At 38.7% G+C, this 20,094-nt stretch overlaps 2 protein-coding genes across 3 annotated transcripts in view; one reads left to right on the plus strand and one right to left on the minus strand.

The window, feature by feature from the left end:
• Nucleotides 1–15,968, plus strand: part of homer3b (homer scaffold protein 3b) — a 40,802-nt gene extending 24,834 nt beyond the window's left edge. For both annotated transcript variants that reach the window (XM_088424759.1, XM_088424760.1), the window contains 5 exons: nt 872–1,008; nt 3,978–4,134; nt 8,629–8,748; nt 10,946–11,026; nt 13,787–15,968. In XM_088424759.1, coding sequence (XP_088280885.1) covers nt 872–1,008; nt 3,978–4,134; nt 8,629–8,748; nt 10,946–11,026; nt 13,787–13,972 — 681 coding nt within the window. In that variant the 3' untranslated portion in view covers nt 13,973–15,968. The remainder of the gene's footprint in view (nt 1–871; nt 1,009–3,977; nt 4,135–8,628; nt 8,749–10,945; nt 11,027–13,786) is intronic.
• Nucleotides 15,969–16,201: 233 nt separating this feature from the next.
• On the minus strand, nt 16,202–18,695 carry uba52 (ubiquitin A-52 residue ribosomal protein fusion product 1). Its single transcript, XM_088424761.1, has 5 exons — nt 18,625–18,695; nt 18,070–18,181; nt 17,826–17,912; nt 16,469–16,571; nt 16,202–16,351 (listed from the first exon to the last, which is right to left on the minus strand). The coding sequence occupies exons 2-5, from the start codon at nt 18,170–18,172 to the stop codon at nt 16,258–16,260; spliced, it is 387 nt and encodes a 128-aa protein (XP_088280887.1). The 5' UTR covers nt 18,173–18,181; nt 18,625–18,695; the 3' UTR covers nt 16,202–16,257.
• Between the last annotated feature and the right edge of the window lie 1,399 nt (nt 18,696–20,094).

The raw sequence follows: 20,094 nt of genomic DNA on the forward strand, positions 1-20,094 counted from the left end.
AATTTGAGCGAGCCTGTCCGTATTCCCCCAAGGAGGGTGGTGTATTATCTCGTACTCTGCGGCGCTGTCTGTCCATATGGAAGCATGTAATTAAACACAAGACCCAGACATGTAGAGAAGCATGACAACCCAGGATAGGAATCTAAAAGCAGCAAAATCAAAGTGGGAGACAAGGGAGTGTGTGTGTGTGAATACACAAAATTGAATAAATCTCTCTCTGGATCATGTTTTAAGTCATGTCTAGGATTACAGATGCATCGCATTTTTTTCTCCTTTTCATGTTGTTTTCTAACAGGCTGAGTGGGAAGGAAGGAAGATACTCTTGCGCTATCTACCAAGTAACAGCTCATTAGTCAAGTTCAAAGACTTGAGAGGCTCTTTTAAAAATAATCTGTGTATTTCCTGCTCTCGAGGGTTTTTACATGACCAGAGACCTAAATTGGATGGATTTTTCAGATGAATGTAATCATTTGTCAAAAGTTGCAACATATGAATCATTCCAGAATTGGAGGATATTTTCACCTCAAATGTGGACCAAGTCCACATGCAAAATACTGGACCATGCAGTTTGTGAGGAGATTTATGTGTCCTGAGATCTGATCTCAGTGAGAGAGAGCGAGAGAGAGAGAGAGAGAGAGAGAGAGAGAGACAAAAGAAAGTTTGAAAATAGTTTAATAAATGACAAGTCTATAGAGCACCCCCTAATATGTCACTTTTCTCTCGTCCCACCGGCCCTCCCTTCCTATTGACCTTATTGAATCACAAATCAAACAGTCAAAATGAAATTTAAATTTTCATTATTTTGCTGTATCTTGTAACTGTGGCGACTTTTGTTTTAAGTAAACCGTCTGGCTTTTTCTTGTTGTTCTAGGAGCTGTCGGTTGACCGTCATTCTCCACCTCTGCTGACTGTTAACGGACCAGGGGAGGAAAAGCTGTTTCGCAGTAAAAGTGCTGAAGTGGAGCTCACGGTGGAGAAGGAAAGAGTCAAGAAGATGTTGTCTGAAGGGTAATAACACCTACATTGTTATATCTTTTCTTTGAGGGTTCCAAGATAAATAATTTACTCAGTGCTTTTGTAATATGTTGCTACGCCCGTGTCGCTAAATAAAGTAACCGACACAAGCCATAATTAAAAGCTGACTATTTCATACTGCACTTTTGCTCACCTCTCAACGAGATGAAACACCTTTTAAGCCATTATAATTTTGAGAATTAACACACTTCAACTGATTTTTCATAAACGTAACGGTGGGCAGGTGGTTGAATGTCTCCTAACGCACCGGCCATTATCCACCCCGAGATGAGCTGAAAGCCAAACTGGCACTTGGGGTTTGATTCTTAAATGAGTGGCAATTTAAAGGGGCTTATACTTACTGAGAGGAGAGCACAAAGTGAAAACGAGCCTCAAGTGTCCATAACTCTGAAAATAGAAAGATTAATGCAGGCTCCTACGGTCGATTATTTCTACAGCCAGAACTTGTACGCTTGTTAAACTAATTGCTCATCTCTACACATTTCGAAACTCGGAATCCTGTTTGTCAGTAATTTTACAAAGCGACACTTATGAATTCAACTACGATGCATGTGTGCAGGCATCGCTTAAAAGTAAAAATCATTGTTCTTGATCCAGCTTTTCCTTGCACATGCATAGCTGTACACAGTAAAATACACACAGCCGAGTGATGTAACAAGGAGAACGCATTTTCAAGTGGAGCAGACACTGAAGGAGTGCTCCACTCAGAAAAAGACGGCATTGCCAGAAGGAGATTTTGTCCTTGTGGTTTGGAAAAAACCCATCACATTTGATTGATGCATTTAGTGAGGTTCTCCAGTCTTCTAAAATGATGTTTCAACGTGTGCGTTTGTTTTTGTTTTGTTTTTTTTATTGTGTGGCCCTCAAACTGTACTGTATGATAATAAGAGAAAAAAAAAACATTTTGTGAGCCACTGTTATCCAGATGCTTTAATTTGATGACTCCTATAAGCCTATGCAGGATCTTTTCCTCTGTTGCTATGGTGAGTAGCTATACTGTGTCTAAGCTGTGCAAAGATGCGACATAATGCAATTCAAAGCTCTCTGATTTATTTGATAGCTTCACTAAATCCTGACCTTTACCATCATTTCATGATCCAATGATGCATTTCAGTCCATTGGTTTTCGCTGTAGCTGTTGTTGTTGTTCGATAAGCGTACACAATCAAGCTATCAGTTGCAATATACAGTTAGGGAACTAGCTTAAAGTGTAGCTCCAATGCTTGGAAGAAAAAAAAAAATATATGGTTATTCAAGAAAAACTGCATTTAAATGTGTTTTGGGTTTAAAAAGCTGCTAAAACATACTTATTTAGAAAATGTGTATGCGGCAATATTTGCCAGAAGGAGGCAGACGTTACTTAGGGAGTTAGCGGCTTTTCTATAGAGGCTTGGTAGTGTCATCTAGTGAGGAAAACAGTCAGTCTATCGCCGTTGGTAGATGGAAGAGATGACTCAATCACATCCGGTGCTAACATGACATACTGTACTAAAATTAACCAGGGTGATTGTTTTGACAAATACAAGACGAGATAGAAAAATAGGAACACCATTTAGTTATCAAGCTTTACAATATTGCACCTTTAACCCTATTCATGCTTTGAATTGGGACACCAGAGTTACACTTGACCCTATTTTTAGTTTAATATTTTAACAGTTCTTTTTGTGGTTCTCCCCCCAATTTTGATGTGTAATTTATGTGAGCTACTATAAGCTACTGTAAAAATACAAAATTATTGTGTAGTGCTGTCAAAACATTTAAAACATAAGATTTATTCATGAAGCTCTGTAAATAATTGATCGAATATATCTATTTTTAACCTCACTTAAAATGTTTGAAAAAAAACTCTTGAGCAGATTTTTTAAATTTATTTAGCTACATTGCATTATCAAAAGATAAAAAGATCAATAAACAACAACTTCTGTCATCCTTTTTTTAACATGCAATTGTAACCATTTACATTCTGCTTCATTTGAGGCTAGCCCCAAGTTTCTGGTTGCAGCTTTTAATTTCAACCATCAGGAAGAATAGTGCTGTTTTCATTCTGCCCTTCCACCCACAACAGGAGCCTATCAGGTTATCCCAAACACAGTGACCACCAATCAGCGTCCACTTTAGGGTTCTATTCTATTATCATTATTATTATTATTATTATTATTATTATTAAGAAATTATTCTCAATAACATGCCAGTGAAGTTTTGAATATGTTGTTGTAAATTGACAACATATCAGTGCTTTAAATGCAAATTAAATTATTTGAAGTAAAAGATAAGCATTCGGAGCAGAAGTGTGTGCACATTTTAAAAGGCTCTTAGTCAAAACACTACAAATGCACTCTGTTTGCCCTTCGGTTTCAAAGCAAGACAAATGATATAACAGGATAAAACGGTTGCTTTGCTAACTGAATGTGTCCAGCACAAAACACAAACTCACATTTGTCAGGCTACTTCATTTTGTATTCAAGATAAGAAAATACTCAATCGATTGCTAAAGGGGAAATTCAAGTGCTATGGTAGACACAAATCATTGTTTCAAAAATAAATGTTATTGTTGTTGTAATATTTCATGTAGGATGTCTTCTGATGATTTGTTACTAAGCTAACTAAATAGAAGAATATCTTATCTGCCGTTTTTTATAAAAATTGTCAGTAGTATTTGCTTGTGAATTTTACTTTGGGTTTCAAGTCACAGCAGCCAGCTTTCTTCCTTGTAACACACTATGCTCTAAATTAGGTAGGAATTAGTTTAGTGGCTAAATTGGATGATATTTCCCAAGGCATATACAATTATTCACTTTACAAACAAGTTGACAGAGTTGTGTCTTGAAATAATTGAATGAATGAATTTGACATCACCTGCAGGCTGGAAGACTGAAAAATGTGTTTGAGTGTGTGCATGTGTGAGACTGCTCTTACCAAAAAAATACATTTGTCTGCCCCTAGGTCCATGTGTGAAATCAACCTTGAGGCAGAGCTCTTCACTTTACAGGACAGTAACGCCAAGCTGGTGGCAGCGCTGCAGGAAGCCAACGGCAGCGTGGAGCAGTGGAAGCAGCAGTTGGCTGAGTATCAGGAGGAGACGGATCGCCTTAGGGAGCAGGTGGGTAAATTACAAATCTTTATTAGACCAGCACCTGATATGAATGTGGCTGACTTCCATGGAAGGGTTATGTCAAACCAACACATTATTATGAGAGTTCTCACATTTGACATTACCAAATTTGCTCATTTGGTAGACTGGCGTACGTGTGCCTGGTTTAAAACCGGCACATCTTCACTTTCCTGCAGACGTGTGTCTAGTTTTCTTTGTTTGGGATTTTGGCAGACTCCCCTTAGCTCCATTAGGTGTTGCCACGCAATTTTACTCAAATCCACCGCGCATCTTGCAAATTTGTGGCCAGAAGTGGGTAGACGCAATTTTAGCCAGCCTAAAAGCAGGTCAGTTTCACGGTGCAAGTGGCGCAGGTGGTTTAAAATGTGGTTGTAAATTTCAAAAACTTGCAAATGGAAGCGTTCTGAATGACCAACAGTATGTTTGAAATACAATCATAGGTCTAGTTATCATTAAATTATATTACATGGAAGATGGCACTTGTTTGTTATAGCTACAGTATGGACAATGGTAAATGCAGAACCTGCAGCACCTCCTGCAGGCCGTAATGAAAAAAGGGCTAAATCTTACACACTATCCCTTTAACGCAAATTTGGTGGATTTGATGGAGGCGCGCAGAGAGACAGCTTGAGGTTCGGCTCACATTTTATTCATAAATCTGGACAAGAGACCATGTGCCATTACCCCTGAATCGTTATAATAATGCATTCATTGAACAAATTAATAAACTTCAATACTGTATAGTTCTTTGGCACCAAGATGTCATAAGCCGATGCAAAAGCAACATTGTTAATTAAGCACAGCACAAAAACATAATTTAATGCAAGTAGCAACAAACTGAAAAATAATGTGCAAATGAGCTCATACGTTACTGAAATAAATAATGTAGTCAACATTAATATTATGTAATTTCTTAAAATCATCTGCGCCCGCATTAGTCAACACACATACGTTTCGTTGAGAGCGATCTTACTCATTGTTTGCAACATAAATTTCCAATTTATTTGTAAATTATTTTATGAAATTGGACTGACAGACTTATGACCTGTAAGTCCGAATCCATATCTTGTTTGAAAATCATTAATATAAATTATAAATTGGTTACAGATTAACTGCCGCAAAACCACAACAATAAGGCAAATAAATATTTAAAAAAATCTCGATTTGTAATTATTTAATCTTTATTTTGTAACAGGATTCCACTTCAGCGTTCGGGTGTTCCATAAGGGTTTTTCCCAAATCAACCGCAGTGCTTGATTCTGCCACCAGAGGTCGCTAGCTGTCACAGAAGCTTCCCCAAATAACATCATTGTCCCAAAAATTGACCCTAAATGACCACAAATTGCCCATAAAAGCTTCATTTAAGCATTAATCAAAATTTGCATACATTATCCCTAAGGTGGAAGCCTGACGAGGCTTTGAAAGCTTCTGTTTGGCATTCAGTTCGCATTCAATTCTTCCATATTTTTCTGCTCTACGCATGCGTAGCGCGAAGGACATCAACTGCCTTTGCCTCGTAGCTTGGCGTGACGTCATGTCGATTTGCATATTCAACTCAAACCCAAAGACTCAGATCCATGCATGCAAAGGATCATACTCCCGAATCCAAAGGCGAATTTCATGCAAAGACGTGAAGTCGTGTCTCATGAGAGTCGTGCTCATATGAAGGCTGAAGCAGCGCTACCTTTTTTATAATGCCACACTTTGGGTTCTTCCATCAGTGGGAGTCCAGGTGAAGGTTATCTTTCAAATATACACAAACATGGACACACACTGTGCTGCAAAGTCAACCAGGTGGCTGGAACTGGAGCAGGCCTCCAGGGTTTGGCAGTGGGGTGGGGGGTGTTGGGGGCAGCAGACACCCTATACTGTCCAGCTTCCATTCCCTCCCTGCCCCACTTAGAGGAACTTGATAAATTACCTTTAAGACTCCAGGGATCCTTTGAAACCCCTTGTTACATATTTTTCAATGTTTTGTGGAGGAATTTGGGTACATTTTACTGTTATGCACATAGAGTGCTATTGATTACATGATATTGGTACATTATAGGTTGCTGCACTATCAAATGAGATCATATATAGGCACTATAAGAATACTTCTCCCATTCTTTGGCTAAGGATGCTAGATTTCGACACTGTTGGGAACAAATAAATTCTGCTTTTGTGCACACTTGTGTGGGGAACTGCACCACACCAACAAAAGTTGTACTTTAATATGCTGTAAATGTCAACTGCGTGTGTTTACTCAAGCATCCTGAGTTTTTTTTCTCTCCTGTCCTATGACTGTCAGTTTGATAGCGATCAGAATGTTCCCCATATACCCTCTGTTCATGGAGTTCAGAGACATTTTAAGCTTTAGGGAGACAGTTGCCGTCACAGACAGAAAACAAAAGTAGGTCTTCCTGGCTTTTCTTAAATTCTCCCAGGATATGGAGTATTACCATCAAAATGAAAAACGGGGATTTGTTGGTTATCATGTCATATCCCCTCATTTTACAACCCGCAGTGCAATGTTTCATTACAGCCCAATTTTTGCGAGAAAGTGAATAAGCAAACAGGATTCAATATCTTTGATTGACTGTTTTGTAATCTTAAATTTTTTATTTGGAATGATCATTTTTTAAACAAAACAAAATTTGAGATTCAGGATTGATTTTGTCATAAACATTTGTTAAACGTGGCCGGTCATGTTTACATTTTCCTTCTTTATCCTATTTAGATGTATTTAGACACAGAAAAGGGAAAAAAAGAAAGCTGATCCAATTAAGAGAAAACATTGAAGGTTGTAGCAGCAGCTATATTTGTGCTTACACTGGGGACCTTTTGAATGGTTGCTTTAGGCTAATTGCTGCTCCTGCTTGAATAATAAGTAAACAAGTACTGTATACTGTTTTTTCCCCTAAATTTGGTTATGTAGCTTTTTTTTTAAATCTCAATAGGCCTATTTGGGTGGAAATTGAATGTTCCAAACAGTTAAACCTTGCTTCTAGGCACCAGTCCTTGACGGAAAACCACAAACACTGTGAACCATGGTCGACTTAGTTTGATAATAATATCATAGCTCACCTTTTTTTGTGCCTTCTCCAAAAGTATATTTAAAAAGTATAAGTGAGTCCAAAAAAGGAAAACAGCTTACATAAGTGCTCTCAATGTCATATTTGATGTTTCATTGCTGTAGACAACAAATGGCAGAATGAATCAAGAGAATTTACATGATTCATATACAGCAGAAGTGTCCATTTTTTTTTTTTTTTTTTTGCAGTGGGCCATATTTGAGTGAAATTTTGTGAACCAATTATTTATTCAAAATTAAGTTGATGATTTAGTTTTGTGAACAGATCTCCACTGTAATCCCGAATGAGGACGCTTCATGTTTAATATTTTTCTGTTGACAAATATTTATTTAAAATTATTTATTTTTGAGAGTAGGTCTGACACTTTATGTTGATTATTTTTTGTGGACAAATACTTATTATTAATTAAATTATTTCTTCTTGATAACACATGTCTTCTATGATCCAAAAGTGGACACTTTTTGTTGATTTGATTTTTTTTTTTGGTAGGCCAATACAAATGAATTTTCAAAGGTTGTAATAGTTTAGTTTAATAGTTTTAATTTTACTAAATCAGACATTGATGGCAAGTTTTTGGCCATTTTTTGGCACTGGTTAAGGGGTACTTGGCTGAAAACATATTTCACTGTAGGTACACCACTGATTAAAATGGTTGAGAATCACTGGCGTGAAATATATTAGAACAGTACACTGTCATGTGTTGTGTGCCAGTGAAGACTGTTTGTGTCATTTTCGATTGATTTTCTTAGCAGTCAATATCACCTTTTTTGTGGAAAGTTTGTATCTGTATATATGTGGGGAGGCTGCTGGTGACCCTCATTTTTCCTCCTTTAAGTATCTTTATGTGATTTTTATACGATTGTTTTATAGAACCCATAAAGAGTGCACCCACGTATTCACAGGAGGTGCGCAGTCAAGTGTGATTAAAGTATGACACCAGTCATTAGGTGAACTTAACCTTCTCAAAGTCACTTGTTGGATAATGACCAATGAGATAACTTGATGGATGATGTGTTTGTTTTTTAGCCATCTCATTCTCATTTGCCTTTGGGTTTTCTAGAGGCAACACATATGAACAAAAAGCAAGCTTTGCTGTGCTGTTTTTTTTTTTGCTTATAAATTACATCTCAGCAGCGCAAAAAGTTAAACTCAGCCGTGTTTGGGGAAGAAAAATTATCCATCTCCCTAATTGGGTGAATTTTATGCAAACTGCAGTGTATTAGCTTCATGAAAATACTGCAAAAATTAAACTAGTTCTATCCTTGGCTCGGTTTCGTGCTCAACGACAACTCGTGAAAAGAGCAAGTAATCGGTCATGCACACTGTAGCTGTGTACCCATGTTATTTTGTGCACTGTCTAGGCGATGAAATATGTTGCTCTATTAATTATCGAAGTATTGTGTTGCAGGTGGCAGAACTGGAGGCACAGCTTGGCCATCCTGCTGCCGCCGCTGCTGCTCGCTGTGATAAGGAGGAGCTCAGCCGCTCACTGGAGGAGCTGGAAGCCCTGCTTAGTGCCAAAGACCAGGTAAACAAGAAGACACAAAGCTCCCAGTATGTACGTAGCTCGCACATCCATATTTGCTCGTTATCCTATATGACTTTAATTGTGAAACTTCCAAGCTAATATAATTCTCGAGATGTTGATGTATTTAGTGAAGCTCAGGGGATGAAGGTTTACTAAACGACAAAATGAAAGATGAGACTGGAGATCATTTAGATAAAGACCCTGCTTAGACAGTGACACATTTATCGGAATAAAAGCAACAATCTATCTGGAATAATTGATACCAATTTTTTTCTAGAAAACTGAATAGCTCGACGTGTCACTTAAGCAAATCACTATTCAAACTAAGATTATAATCAAGAGTGTGAATTAATTTTCATCAGGAACTGTGTCATAAAGTTGGCGGGGGGTGCAGATGACCCCAGGAAAAAAGGCTTTGTTTTTGTCAAGTGTAAAAAGGCAAATTTTCATCTTTTTTTTCAGGCACGTTGATGCACTTGGTTTTATTTTTCTGTTTTAGACTAACCTGTAACCCATATAAACACTATAAAAAATACAGTTGTTTCAACTGTTGTTGAAAGTTGATTTATTTTTCTTTTTTCATTTTTATAGATTATTATCTTATTTATAGTCAGCGCATTGAGTGGGGGCGCGTGAAAAATGTTCTCTTTCCTAGGGGGGGGGCTTGGTGAAATATAATTGAGAAGCACTGTGTTAAGGGATTGTAGGAAAACGAATACACTGACCTACTATGGTTATTGCATTTGTTTGTACTAACACTATTGACATACCAGTATATATATATATATATATATATATATATATATATATATTTATATATTTAGAGAGAGAGAGAGAGAGAGAGAGAGAGAGAGAGAGAGAGAGAGAGAGAGAGAGAGAGAGAGAGAGAGAGAGAGATGTTGTTGCTGTTGCAGCTTTCACTTTGTCCCCTCAGGGCTTGCCACAGTGTGTCACCTGCATGATTTGTGTCACGATGTGGCATGCCGGTTAGAGGAGTGCGGGATGCGGAACAGGCGGGACACAAAAAATGCAGGGCAGACAGGGGTAGGCTTACGTGGGGGTGATTTAATGACAAAAAAGGGCTGGGTTGAAAGAAACGAAAAATACAAGTTACAAACCAAATCGCTAAACTGAAACTACCGAAGGACAACAAGGGACGGGAGGCAGCACGGGAGTGACCGGTACCAGGAGCGTGAGACGAGGCAGCGGGGGAACGACGAACAATGACCCGACAAGGGACGCGGCAAAACACTGGGGCTTAAGTACTAACCGAACTAATTAAGACGCAAGACACCTGGGGACAACAATGGGCGGGGAAACTTACTGGAGGGAACACGCGGGCGACAGGTGAGGTTAATTAGTGATGACACGAGGGGAACACAGAGGACCTATAACTGAAACTACACAACCCAAAAACCCACAACGAAAAACAGATCATGACAATTTGTGTAGCACAGTTTTTATGCCGGATGCCCTTGCTCATGCAACCCATTGCCAAAACAACTATTATATTGTTTCTGGTACACAGAACGTGGAACTTGACATCATAAACATGCTTAACTATTCTCTGCTTAACACGTGTGGAGGGTTTATTTAAATGAAATATAATGTACGGCTTGTGTTATAAAAGGGAAAAATCTCCCAGTATTTACTATTTTCATATAAATCTCGTTTTGATTGATTTTTAAAAAAGAAAATGTCCAAGAAGAACATTTTATTTTGTCTTTTATTCTCATAATATATTGAAATTTAATCAAGTTCAGATAAAAGAATTGTATTTTTTTCTCTTATTGGAAGGCTTTTGAAAACTAAAACTAATTTGCAAACTGATGTTTCATAGTTAAAAATATGATTGTGTGTTGTACATTGTTGTTTGATACCGCAACTTCACATCAGACTTCATTGGAATTTCTGATGAGTGTTTTACAACAATAAAATGTGTTGCAATGATGTAACTGGGCAACACCTCAATTGAGAAAACAAGTTGAAATGAAGAATAAGGAGGACCTTTTGTTATTTCAAACTTCATTTGCTGAATTTTCCTTACAAGAAGAACCACAATCCCTTCGGGCCTATTTTTTAAGTGTCCTGATGTGTAATAAATACCGATAACTTGTTTTATAAGCCGAAAAAACAACAAAAAGACAGCGACAGGAATGGTGGTTCCCATGTGACATTCCGATAAAACCGTTTGCAGGAGATCCACAGTTTACAGAGCAAGAAAACTGATGTGGGGGAGCTTGAGAGGGAAAGAGAAGAGGCCATAAACAGACTGCAGGTAAGTTATTTGAATCTCACTTCTTTTGCCAGGCTGTGTCACATTGCAGTAAACTGGGGCAGCTTGTGTTGCTGGGAAATGAGGATGAACTACTGATTAAATGGTTTGTCATTTGCTTTGTGTTTTGACTTTTTGGTTTTTGTTTTTTATGATGCACAGATTTTGCCGCAGGGAAGGTTCATTGTTCATTAGCAGACTGCCATTCTCACTCTATCGCCTCATCAGGCATCTGATTAGAAAGCAATCTTGTGCAAAAATGGAGGAGTTAAAGCAAAGCTTTGTTGTCATTGTGTTTCAATCAGCTTTGCGTCAAACATGTGGATGCTTCAGTAGATTCTCATGCATGGAGCAGGAAGCCTCTCTATACATGGGGCATTGGTGAATATAGAGCCCTGTATGAAAAAACAAAACTCCTCAAATATTGTAACTGATGCCCATAGTCATGTCAGGACTTTAGACTCTGTAATCTAACATATGTTTTTTCAACCTCAAAATAAACACACAGAATAATACTTGGACATTGACGCAATAACTGTAGTTAGCTTTTATTTTTGAATTCGCTTTTATAGCTGTGGTGCCAGAGCGGCTAGCTTGACTCATTCTCACTACTCCCATTTATCGCCATCATAACAAAGAGCGACTATCAGCACGCCGCCAAAAAAGTCATATTCAATTGCTAATTAAGGATAACTAAATTAGTTCTAGACAAGTACGCTGTCCTTATATAATAGGACACATGTAGTGCACCTGATGCGTTCAAATGGCGGCTGACATTTCAAACATCAATGCATTAAAGGTTTATAATTGCAAATGTCTAAATGGGGAGCTTTGCCACAAAAGCTGACATCTATCAAGAAGGATGATGGAAGGAAATTATTTAAGTGCAATAAATGTGCCATCTATATACAATATATATACAATTCTTGTAACATTTACCCCAGAAGATGGAGCACATTTAAATTAGTCCCATTTAAACAGGCATTCAAACACCAAAAATGAATTGGAATAATAATACAAGCCAAAGGATGACGTTTTTTTCCCCTCAGTAATTTGAGCTTTAATGAGTTTCTACTTCCCGTTGAAGACTTCCCGTCTTCAATGTTCTCCCATATTTCTGATTGAGAAACACTGCGTGGGAGCACCTAATCATACTATAAGAGCTCCTTTGAAAAAAATCATGTTCGCCTTAAACCACCTTGTCTTCTTTTAAAGTTATCTAAAATAATTGACTTGTTTTTGCCAGCTGATACTTGTTGCAGAATGTTATATAAAAACTGAGACGACTACTCATGGGCAAAAGTGATTACTTCTCCAAGGAACTGTGGGACCAAAACCCATGCAGTGTAACCAACTGAAAAATTTGGTCATCGGTGGTACGTGTGCAAAAGTTAGTGAAGAGCCCTGGCGTGCACACACACGGCTCAGGTAGCAACCAATCACGGCTCAGCCTGAAGTCACATGACCAAAATCAGAAAACATGCGAACCATGATTGCGCTTTACCCTAACGTTGATAGCAAGTTGAATATTGTGTTTTGTGAAAATTAATGAAAAATAATTTAAAAATTAACCCGACAAAATATTAAATTTCACACTGTGGAAAATTTCTAAACAAAGTTATTGTGCCTTCAAAGACATTCATTGTTGATTTAAAAGATGTTGTCAAAATGACAGTAGTTGTAGACAAAATACTAACTTTTTACTGCGGAAAATTGATTTAAAAAATAATATATTCCTTAAACGACTGCAGCACTACTTGGCGTGTTGTTTTTACTGATCAGCGACACCCTCTGCTGGCACACAGAGAAATTGAAATATGCAAGCAGACAACGCAACTCAACTAAATACAAGTACGTATATACTAACAGCTGCTTGACTCTCAGCCTTATTGTTCCGTTTGGCTTTCTAGCTTTGCTTTATATGCAGTGAGCTAATGATAATAAATCTTGTTTTTCTTCTGGTAGTCCAGCTTTTTTCCCCAAAACATGCACGTTAGGTTCAATGAAGACTGGTCCATATGTGTGTGAACTAGATCCGCACCTAACCAATGGAAATCGCCGTTTCTTTGCTCATTGGCGCCATTTGTTTGCTTTTCTAAAAAGGACCTTCAAGGACAAAACAAATGACTTTTGCATCTCAATGCCGGAAAGATGGCCAGCGCATATTGCTTAACCTTGATTAGGTCATCTATCATTTTCAGCCCCATTGTCAGTTCTGATTTATGTATATTCATGCTTAACCTTTGCTGTCTCTGTGTCTTTTTCATAAACTCTTCATTGAGAATTCACCACACAAGAGTTGTTCCATAAAGACCCCCATTTCCAATTTAAATCTACATTAGAGCGCAAATAGACAAACAATCTGAGTAAAACTTTACCGGAGAACATTGCAAGATGGGAAATAAAAATGTAGTGACTTTTCAGCAGAAACTGAAACTTTAAAAAAGCATGTGGCAAAGTTTAAATAAAATTTAAATGTGCTTGAACATCTGCATAGTGATTACTTTTGTACAGGCAGTCATAAAGACAAACGTGTCCTTGTACAAGTCAAGTACGAAAAAATTAAATACAGACCGTGACTGGCGAGGGCAGAATGCTACAAAAATGAACAAGTTCGCTGTCAGTTCATTGGCTTTAGTTTTGGTGGGGACCAAAGTCTGTGTTTTACTCTCTTTGTGAGGACCTCTTGCCCTTGTGAGGACCATTTTGGCGGATCTCAAAATCGAAATAATTCTCGATTTACACTTGCTCGTTTGTTTACAGGAACTTGAGAGACGAAACGCCGAGCTGGAGGGCCAAATCGAGAGCACGGAAAAGACGCTGGCCTCCAGCAGGGAAGAACGGGAGAAGGCGGAGGATGAGGTCCGGCATTTCCTCGAGGCCCTCGACGTCAAAATTTGCGACTTGAGCGACTTGAGACAAAGTCTGGCTAACCTTGTTGATAAGTAGTGGCAGGGCGCCGCACCTCCACAGTCGAGGCACATTTCCTCATCGACACTGATCGCATTTGTATTTTGCTGACACGGCGGTTTATACTAGTTTCATAAGATTGGAGCACGGAGGATTAAGCTCTTATAGGTGTGCACTATGAGGCCATCTGTGCTTTTATATCACAAAACAAACACCGCAGGCAGATTTATAGTGGTTACAAACAAAGCCCGGTAAGAACAAAATTTGGTGCCATTAAACAAACCGCTGCTTTGTTTTACTATTTATTTGGTGTTATGCACAGACTTTAACATTTGTGTGTGCCAAACGTCATCTGATCACGAGTCCTAAATCGGTTCCAGTGTGGTCCTCGGCTGCGGAAAATGCATCCAGTTGGCACTGGGTCAGGGAAGGGACAAATGGGCGATAAAAGGCCCGCTTACAAGTCAGCCACAGTTCACCATCAGCAGTCTGCCGTGGACTCGCAGCAGCCAGATTGACACTGAGCACCCCCCTCAGCTATCTGTGGAACACCAACATGCATTATTCCCTCACTTTATTTCCACGGCTCTTCTCTCCACTTCCTGTATTATTCATGTTGATCGATGGCGTGACTCACAGCTGGAGAGTCGCCGCTAAATTGAAGCCCGAGGCCGGCAGCTTCGCTCCCTTTCCGCTCTCGTCTTTTGGCTTGAGGTGTCATCTTTCACCCCGATGTCAAGGTCCAAATTTGCACTTCATCCATGCTCGTGCCAAGTTTCATCTTTTTTTTGTTTGTTTAAATGTCAGTATTGCAATGATGCAGCCAATCGTCAGTACGGCATCAACAGCACAAGCTACCGCGCTCCTCACAGAAAAGAACACTGCATGATCTCCGCAGTACCTAATAATGTGAAAATCGAACACACAGCGTGACTGATCGATTGAAAAAGCACAACTGCAGTTTACGAAATGGGTACTAAAGTGACTTGCCTGCCAGCTTTTGCCAAATTGCTGCTCAACAAAAGCAGTTTTGCTTTGTTATCTCCTCATTTTAATGTAAAATGGGTACAAATAGGCACACACTAATGGCACAGCTCAGCTTACTTCAAATGTGATTTGAACAGGGTGATGCAAAATCTAGAATTTCAAATGATTAACTGATGAGTGCGTTTATGACTGGCGCAATTTTTGTTATCTCAAGTCATCCAGACACTCGCTTGTTTCGTCTTGTGACTATTTGCCTCATTAACAAGTTCCACTGATTTTAGCCTAGTCAGCTATATGACCTCAGCAGCCACTTGCAAGCCAAATTCAATTAGCAATAACAAGCACAGATTACACTTTTTTTAAAAACTAAATCTGCAATGCTCCGTTCATCTTTGCAAGTCATGTTTTTGGTCTGATTATGATTAAAGATCTTTCTCCTGAGCACCATTCTGTCACTTAACAGAACTAAAGTATTTTTGATTACATTTGACCCTTATCTTACTCAAAGAAGCAAAAAATAAAGTTGGTGACCAGCTCGACATTATAAAAGTACTCTATTAAGAGATTTGCAATATTGCATTCGGGTTTTCATGTTTTGTTGACATGCAACACAAGATTTTTTTTCTGCAGTCAGAAATACTAATTTCATTGGTTTATTTGCTCACTTGGGAGTTCATTGGTTTATTTGCTCACATGGGAGTGGTAGCACTATATTGAGCAACACAACACCAGAAATGAGAATGTTAATTCTTTTAGACTCCAGTAGGACCCTTGAATCTTTCGACTAATACAACACAGAAGCAGTGTCACTAGCTAAATCGGAATAAACATAGCACCTTAATAAAGGACTGCTTGTCATAACTGCATTATTCAATTTATTTTATCTATCTACAACTAAAAAGCTGTTCTCAAGTATTGGTAGCTAAAAAAAAAAAAAAATACAAGGTAAAAGTGGTCTGTTGTGGTCACAATTTCTCATGAATTTGAAGATATCTGTGAGATTGCTTATATTTGTAGGTCTTGAAATAAAATTCATGTTTTAGCACAAGTCTCAATAGCTTCACTTTTGTGCGTTACCGACAGTGCATTTCATACCGTATGCAGAGGCTAGTTTTATTCTAAATGCTCATGTTGGTGCCTTGCCATAGTCGCACGAAGGCCAACACAAGATATTTTCAACTGCATTTTAAACAGCGACAGGCTGCAAACTTGAGCTATACTCTATTCTTGCCATCAGAGAAGCGACAAAATTGAAGCAATCCACTGAATTACACCAAGCAATCAAATTTTTCCAAATTTATTTAACAATGTGACGTGCACAGCAGACAGAGTAATGTCTACTTCAGCTTCTTCTTGGGGCGAAGGTTATTGGTGTGTCCACACTTCTTCTTACGGCAGTTGACAGCACGCGGGTGCAGACGGGCATAGCACCTGGGAAACACAGTATTTCTAATCAACCTAATGAATCAAACACGTTAGCTCAGTTGAGCTTGTTCAATTAAGCCCAAATTAAACTAAACGATGACAGTAAGGGATTAGAAAACATACTTGCGGCAGATCATCTTGTCGCAGTTGTACTTCTGAGCCAGCTGTCTAAGGGAAGGCTCGATGATGCCGCCACGCAGACGCAGCACCAGATGAAGAGTGGATTCTGTTGGGAGGATGGTCAGACACAATTTGCAGTCACAAACACCTTGTGAGAACCTTAAATCAGTGAAGTAGCCATAACAACCAACACATTTAAATATTAATAATAGTTAAAAGTCCAAACTGTATTCATTAGGGATGGGAGTGGGATCTTGCACTACTTCGATCGTGTTTAGCCCCACCCCCCCAAAAAACATGTGCATAACAAGTATGCATGCGTGACAAACGACTGAGGCTTAAAGTTCACTTCGAGCATTTGCGAATCCGTGACAACCAAGCCTGAGCTGAACACTTTTTTTTCTCTTCTGAAAAGAGGCTCCAAGATGTGCCGTGGCCTGACGCGCACTTAAATGTGGTGCTCATGTCCTCAGCTCGCAGGCAGAACATACGTTCCATACAGGAGCGAAGATTTACTGTCATTCTTTATTTGACGTATGAAAAGAGCACATGAATGCTGCTGCAACCTATGGCTAACAAGTCAAGCAGCAACTCCCGTCACCCTCTTGCTCGGTCACCAGACAAACTGCAGGAACAACGCAGGCTCAATGTAATAGTTTTGTCCTCGCCTTTTAGAAAGCTAAGCATACTTGCCCAATGCCTTCCTATTCTGAGGATATTTGTTTATTGAAGCGGCTTGGACTGGCTGTCTGGGCTGCAAATCATCCTTTTGAAGAAAATTCTGAACGCTCACGCTTTACAGTTGACAGAATTTACCTCAGACTTCATTGGACAAAATCAACAGGGTCCCTTACAAGCCGCGCAAATGATAAATGATAAAGACGTATGAAACTTTGAGGGCGAAGGGCTGAATAGCGGGACATGGATGTGTGCAAATAGACTGTGCGCTTAATCTAGGATCTGCAAGTGAGGAAGACTTTTAAACAAAAGAAAGGGTGTGTACCAAACACTGCGCCCTGGTACTTATTTAAGTAACCCCAAAAAATGATTATGTGTACTCCTGTATATATGTGTAGGGGGTGTGTATAATACATTTTTAAAAACAATTTCATTCAAGTCACTTGTATTTGGTTATGTAGAAAATGTTGGTAAAATATTGGCAGATAACGACAGTTCGTCTTCTTAAAAATTTGCGTACTAGATAGTTTACATTTTAACACTAGCTTGTTGAAAAACCGTATCAGGTTTTATTTTACAAATTTTAAAAACTCATCTCGTGCACAGTCCCTTGGAGGAATTTGTCTTGTATTGAGACAAAAACGTCCGTTTTTGCCAATAGAAATTGTGTACAATGTGGTACCTTTCTGGATGTTGTAGTCTGACAGAGTGCGTCCATCCTCCAGCTGTTTGCCAGCAAAGATCAGACGCTGCTGATCAGGGGGGATTCCTACACACATTCAATGCAATAAAAAGCATATATAAAAGCATAACACGTTAGGACACAAATCCCGTCTTTGGATCATGAAAAATATTAGGTAGGTTGTTTCTGAGTCAATAACGCAGTACAATTTAGATCATGTTTGTGTTAAATTGTTAACGCTCACCTTCCTTGTCTTGGATCTTTGCCTTGACATTTTCGATGGTGTCGCTTGGCTCGACCTCAAGGGTGATGGTCTTACCCGTCAGTGTCTTCACGAAGATCTGCATGTTGGCAAGCTGAGGTTTGTCACAAGTAAAAGAGGAACGTTAGCGAAGCGGCTTGATTCTACAACCTCCCAGCATCGGTATCATAAACTTAAAACACGCATGTATAGGTCCACATTCTAAACTTTGTAATCGTCAGCTACGTTTTCTATGACACGGTGGAAAGCTTTATGACAAAATGGCGTGGTTTTAATAGAAGTTTATAGCATGGTCGGCTAACGCTAACGTCGAGCTAAAGCTAGTTACGCTCAATTCCAGCAAGGGCCTCGCCACATGCTGAGTGCTAACGAGAAAACGATTCAAACATCGGCTTTTGGAGACGTGCGCTGTATTTTGCCACGATTCAGATTTCATTAGCGACATGCTAAAATGAACAGGACGTAGTGTTTGCCCGAATAATTTGTTTCTCGACAACTTAGGAGAGGAAATAAGAGTTGGACAAAACGTGTACTCACCCGGCTGCTAGCTGAGCCCCAACGAAAAGACCGGAAAAAGCTGTCACAATCTCACGTCACTTCCGCCGCCTCAGTTCTTCCAAATTAAATACTAATGTAGCTTTTCACGCAGTACAGTACAGTATAAATAACTCACCCCTGTATTTTTTCGAATGAACTTTTTTTTTTTTTTTTTTTACTTCATTTCAATGCAAGTAAATGGAGACCCTCTGGTGCCATGGTATGAAATAGTAATGTATTTAAAAGGGACTTTGCATATTAATCAACATTTAAGTTAAATATGTGAGCAGCTACTTCCCATCTGCAATCCTTGACAAGTCAGAAGCGGCATTAAAATAATACAGAACTATACTAAGAATTACACTGATACGTCACTTAATTAAAATAATAATAAAGAACTATACAGTACTGAGAATTACACCGATACGTAATTTATTATACTGTTCTAAGTATACTGAACCATACCCTCAAATTAGTTATTCATTCCCTCAGTTTACTAAACTGTACCATCAGTTTACTCATCCGTTTCTTCAGTTTACTGATGTTTATTTGGATAGTCAAGGCTGCTCATAAGACACACAAAAACAGTTGAGGACATACATATGGGGTCAGAAATGTACACATTTGTGGATTCAAATATGCATTTGTGAATGCTTTCGCTGCAATTCTGACCCATTAGCATAAAACAAAAAATAATAAACCTTAGTAAATATTTTTTTAAAAGTCTGTTTCCCTTTGTTATTCTGTCTTGCAAAGCAAACTGAAGTTGTATGATGATTTTTGCACATCTATATATTGAAGCAGAAATAATTTCTGAAGCAGAAATACATTTTGAATCGAAAATAGTTTGCAATTGAAAATTGATTGACTTGAATCAGAGACCCCAAAATCAGAATCCAATCGTGAAAGTCATATTCCCACCACTAGCTTTAATCTCATCCTTGTGTGAAGTTTGAATGGTGACGAAAGCTAGGTTCACACTGCAGCCTGAAGTGACACAATTCCGATGTTTTCACCTCTATCCAACCTGTATCTGATCTTTTGTGGTACTAAATTTGATACATAACTGATCTTTTGACATGCAACATCAATCTGAATGGCCAGGTTGCATTCATCCGACTTGCACGTAACAAACAAGCGACAAATATAAAATATTGTGAAAATATTGTGGCGCTGGTGCTACAGCCATTCGGTCATCCATCACGCTACTTCCATAAAAAATGAACGTGATGTCACGTGTCCTCTGCACATCCGGGACAGTTTTGGGCCATTTGACCTTTATACATGGGTCACATGAAAGCACTTCAGGGGGTACGTGAAATAATAGCATGATTTCTGCACGCATCAGCAAATCTAATTGAATGCTTTATAACAATGTGACAAAGAACAGGGTGTATTTCTTTGCAAAATTCTTTGCAATTTATTGATAAATTGACTTATATGCCTGAAATGATGAATCACTGCCACTCA

This window comes from Hippichthys cyanospilos, chromosome 10 (assembly GCF_059441005.1).
Source record: "Hippichthys cyanospilos isolate Australia breed blue-spotted pipefish chromosome 10, RoL_Hcya_1.0, whole genome shotgun sequence".
In the NCBI taxonomy this organism is placed as follows: Eukaryota; Metazoa; Chordata; class Actinopteri; order Syngnathiformes; family Syngnathidae; genus Hippichthys; species Hippichthys cyanospilos.

Coding starts and splice junctions, on each gene's coding strand:
- uba52 (XM_088424761.1), bottom strand. CDS start 18,172: ATGCAGATCTTCGTGAAGACACTGACGGGTAAGACCATCACCCTTGAG. Junction 17,913..18,069: donor AAAGATCCAAGACAAGGAAG/GTGAGCGTTAAC, acceptor GAATGTGTGTAG/GAATCCCCCCTGATCAGCAG. Junction 16,572..17,825: donor AGACTACAACATCCAGAAAG/GTACCACATTGT, acceptor TCCTCCCAACAG/AATCCACTCTTCATCTGGTG.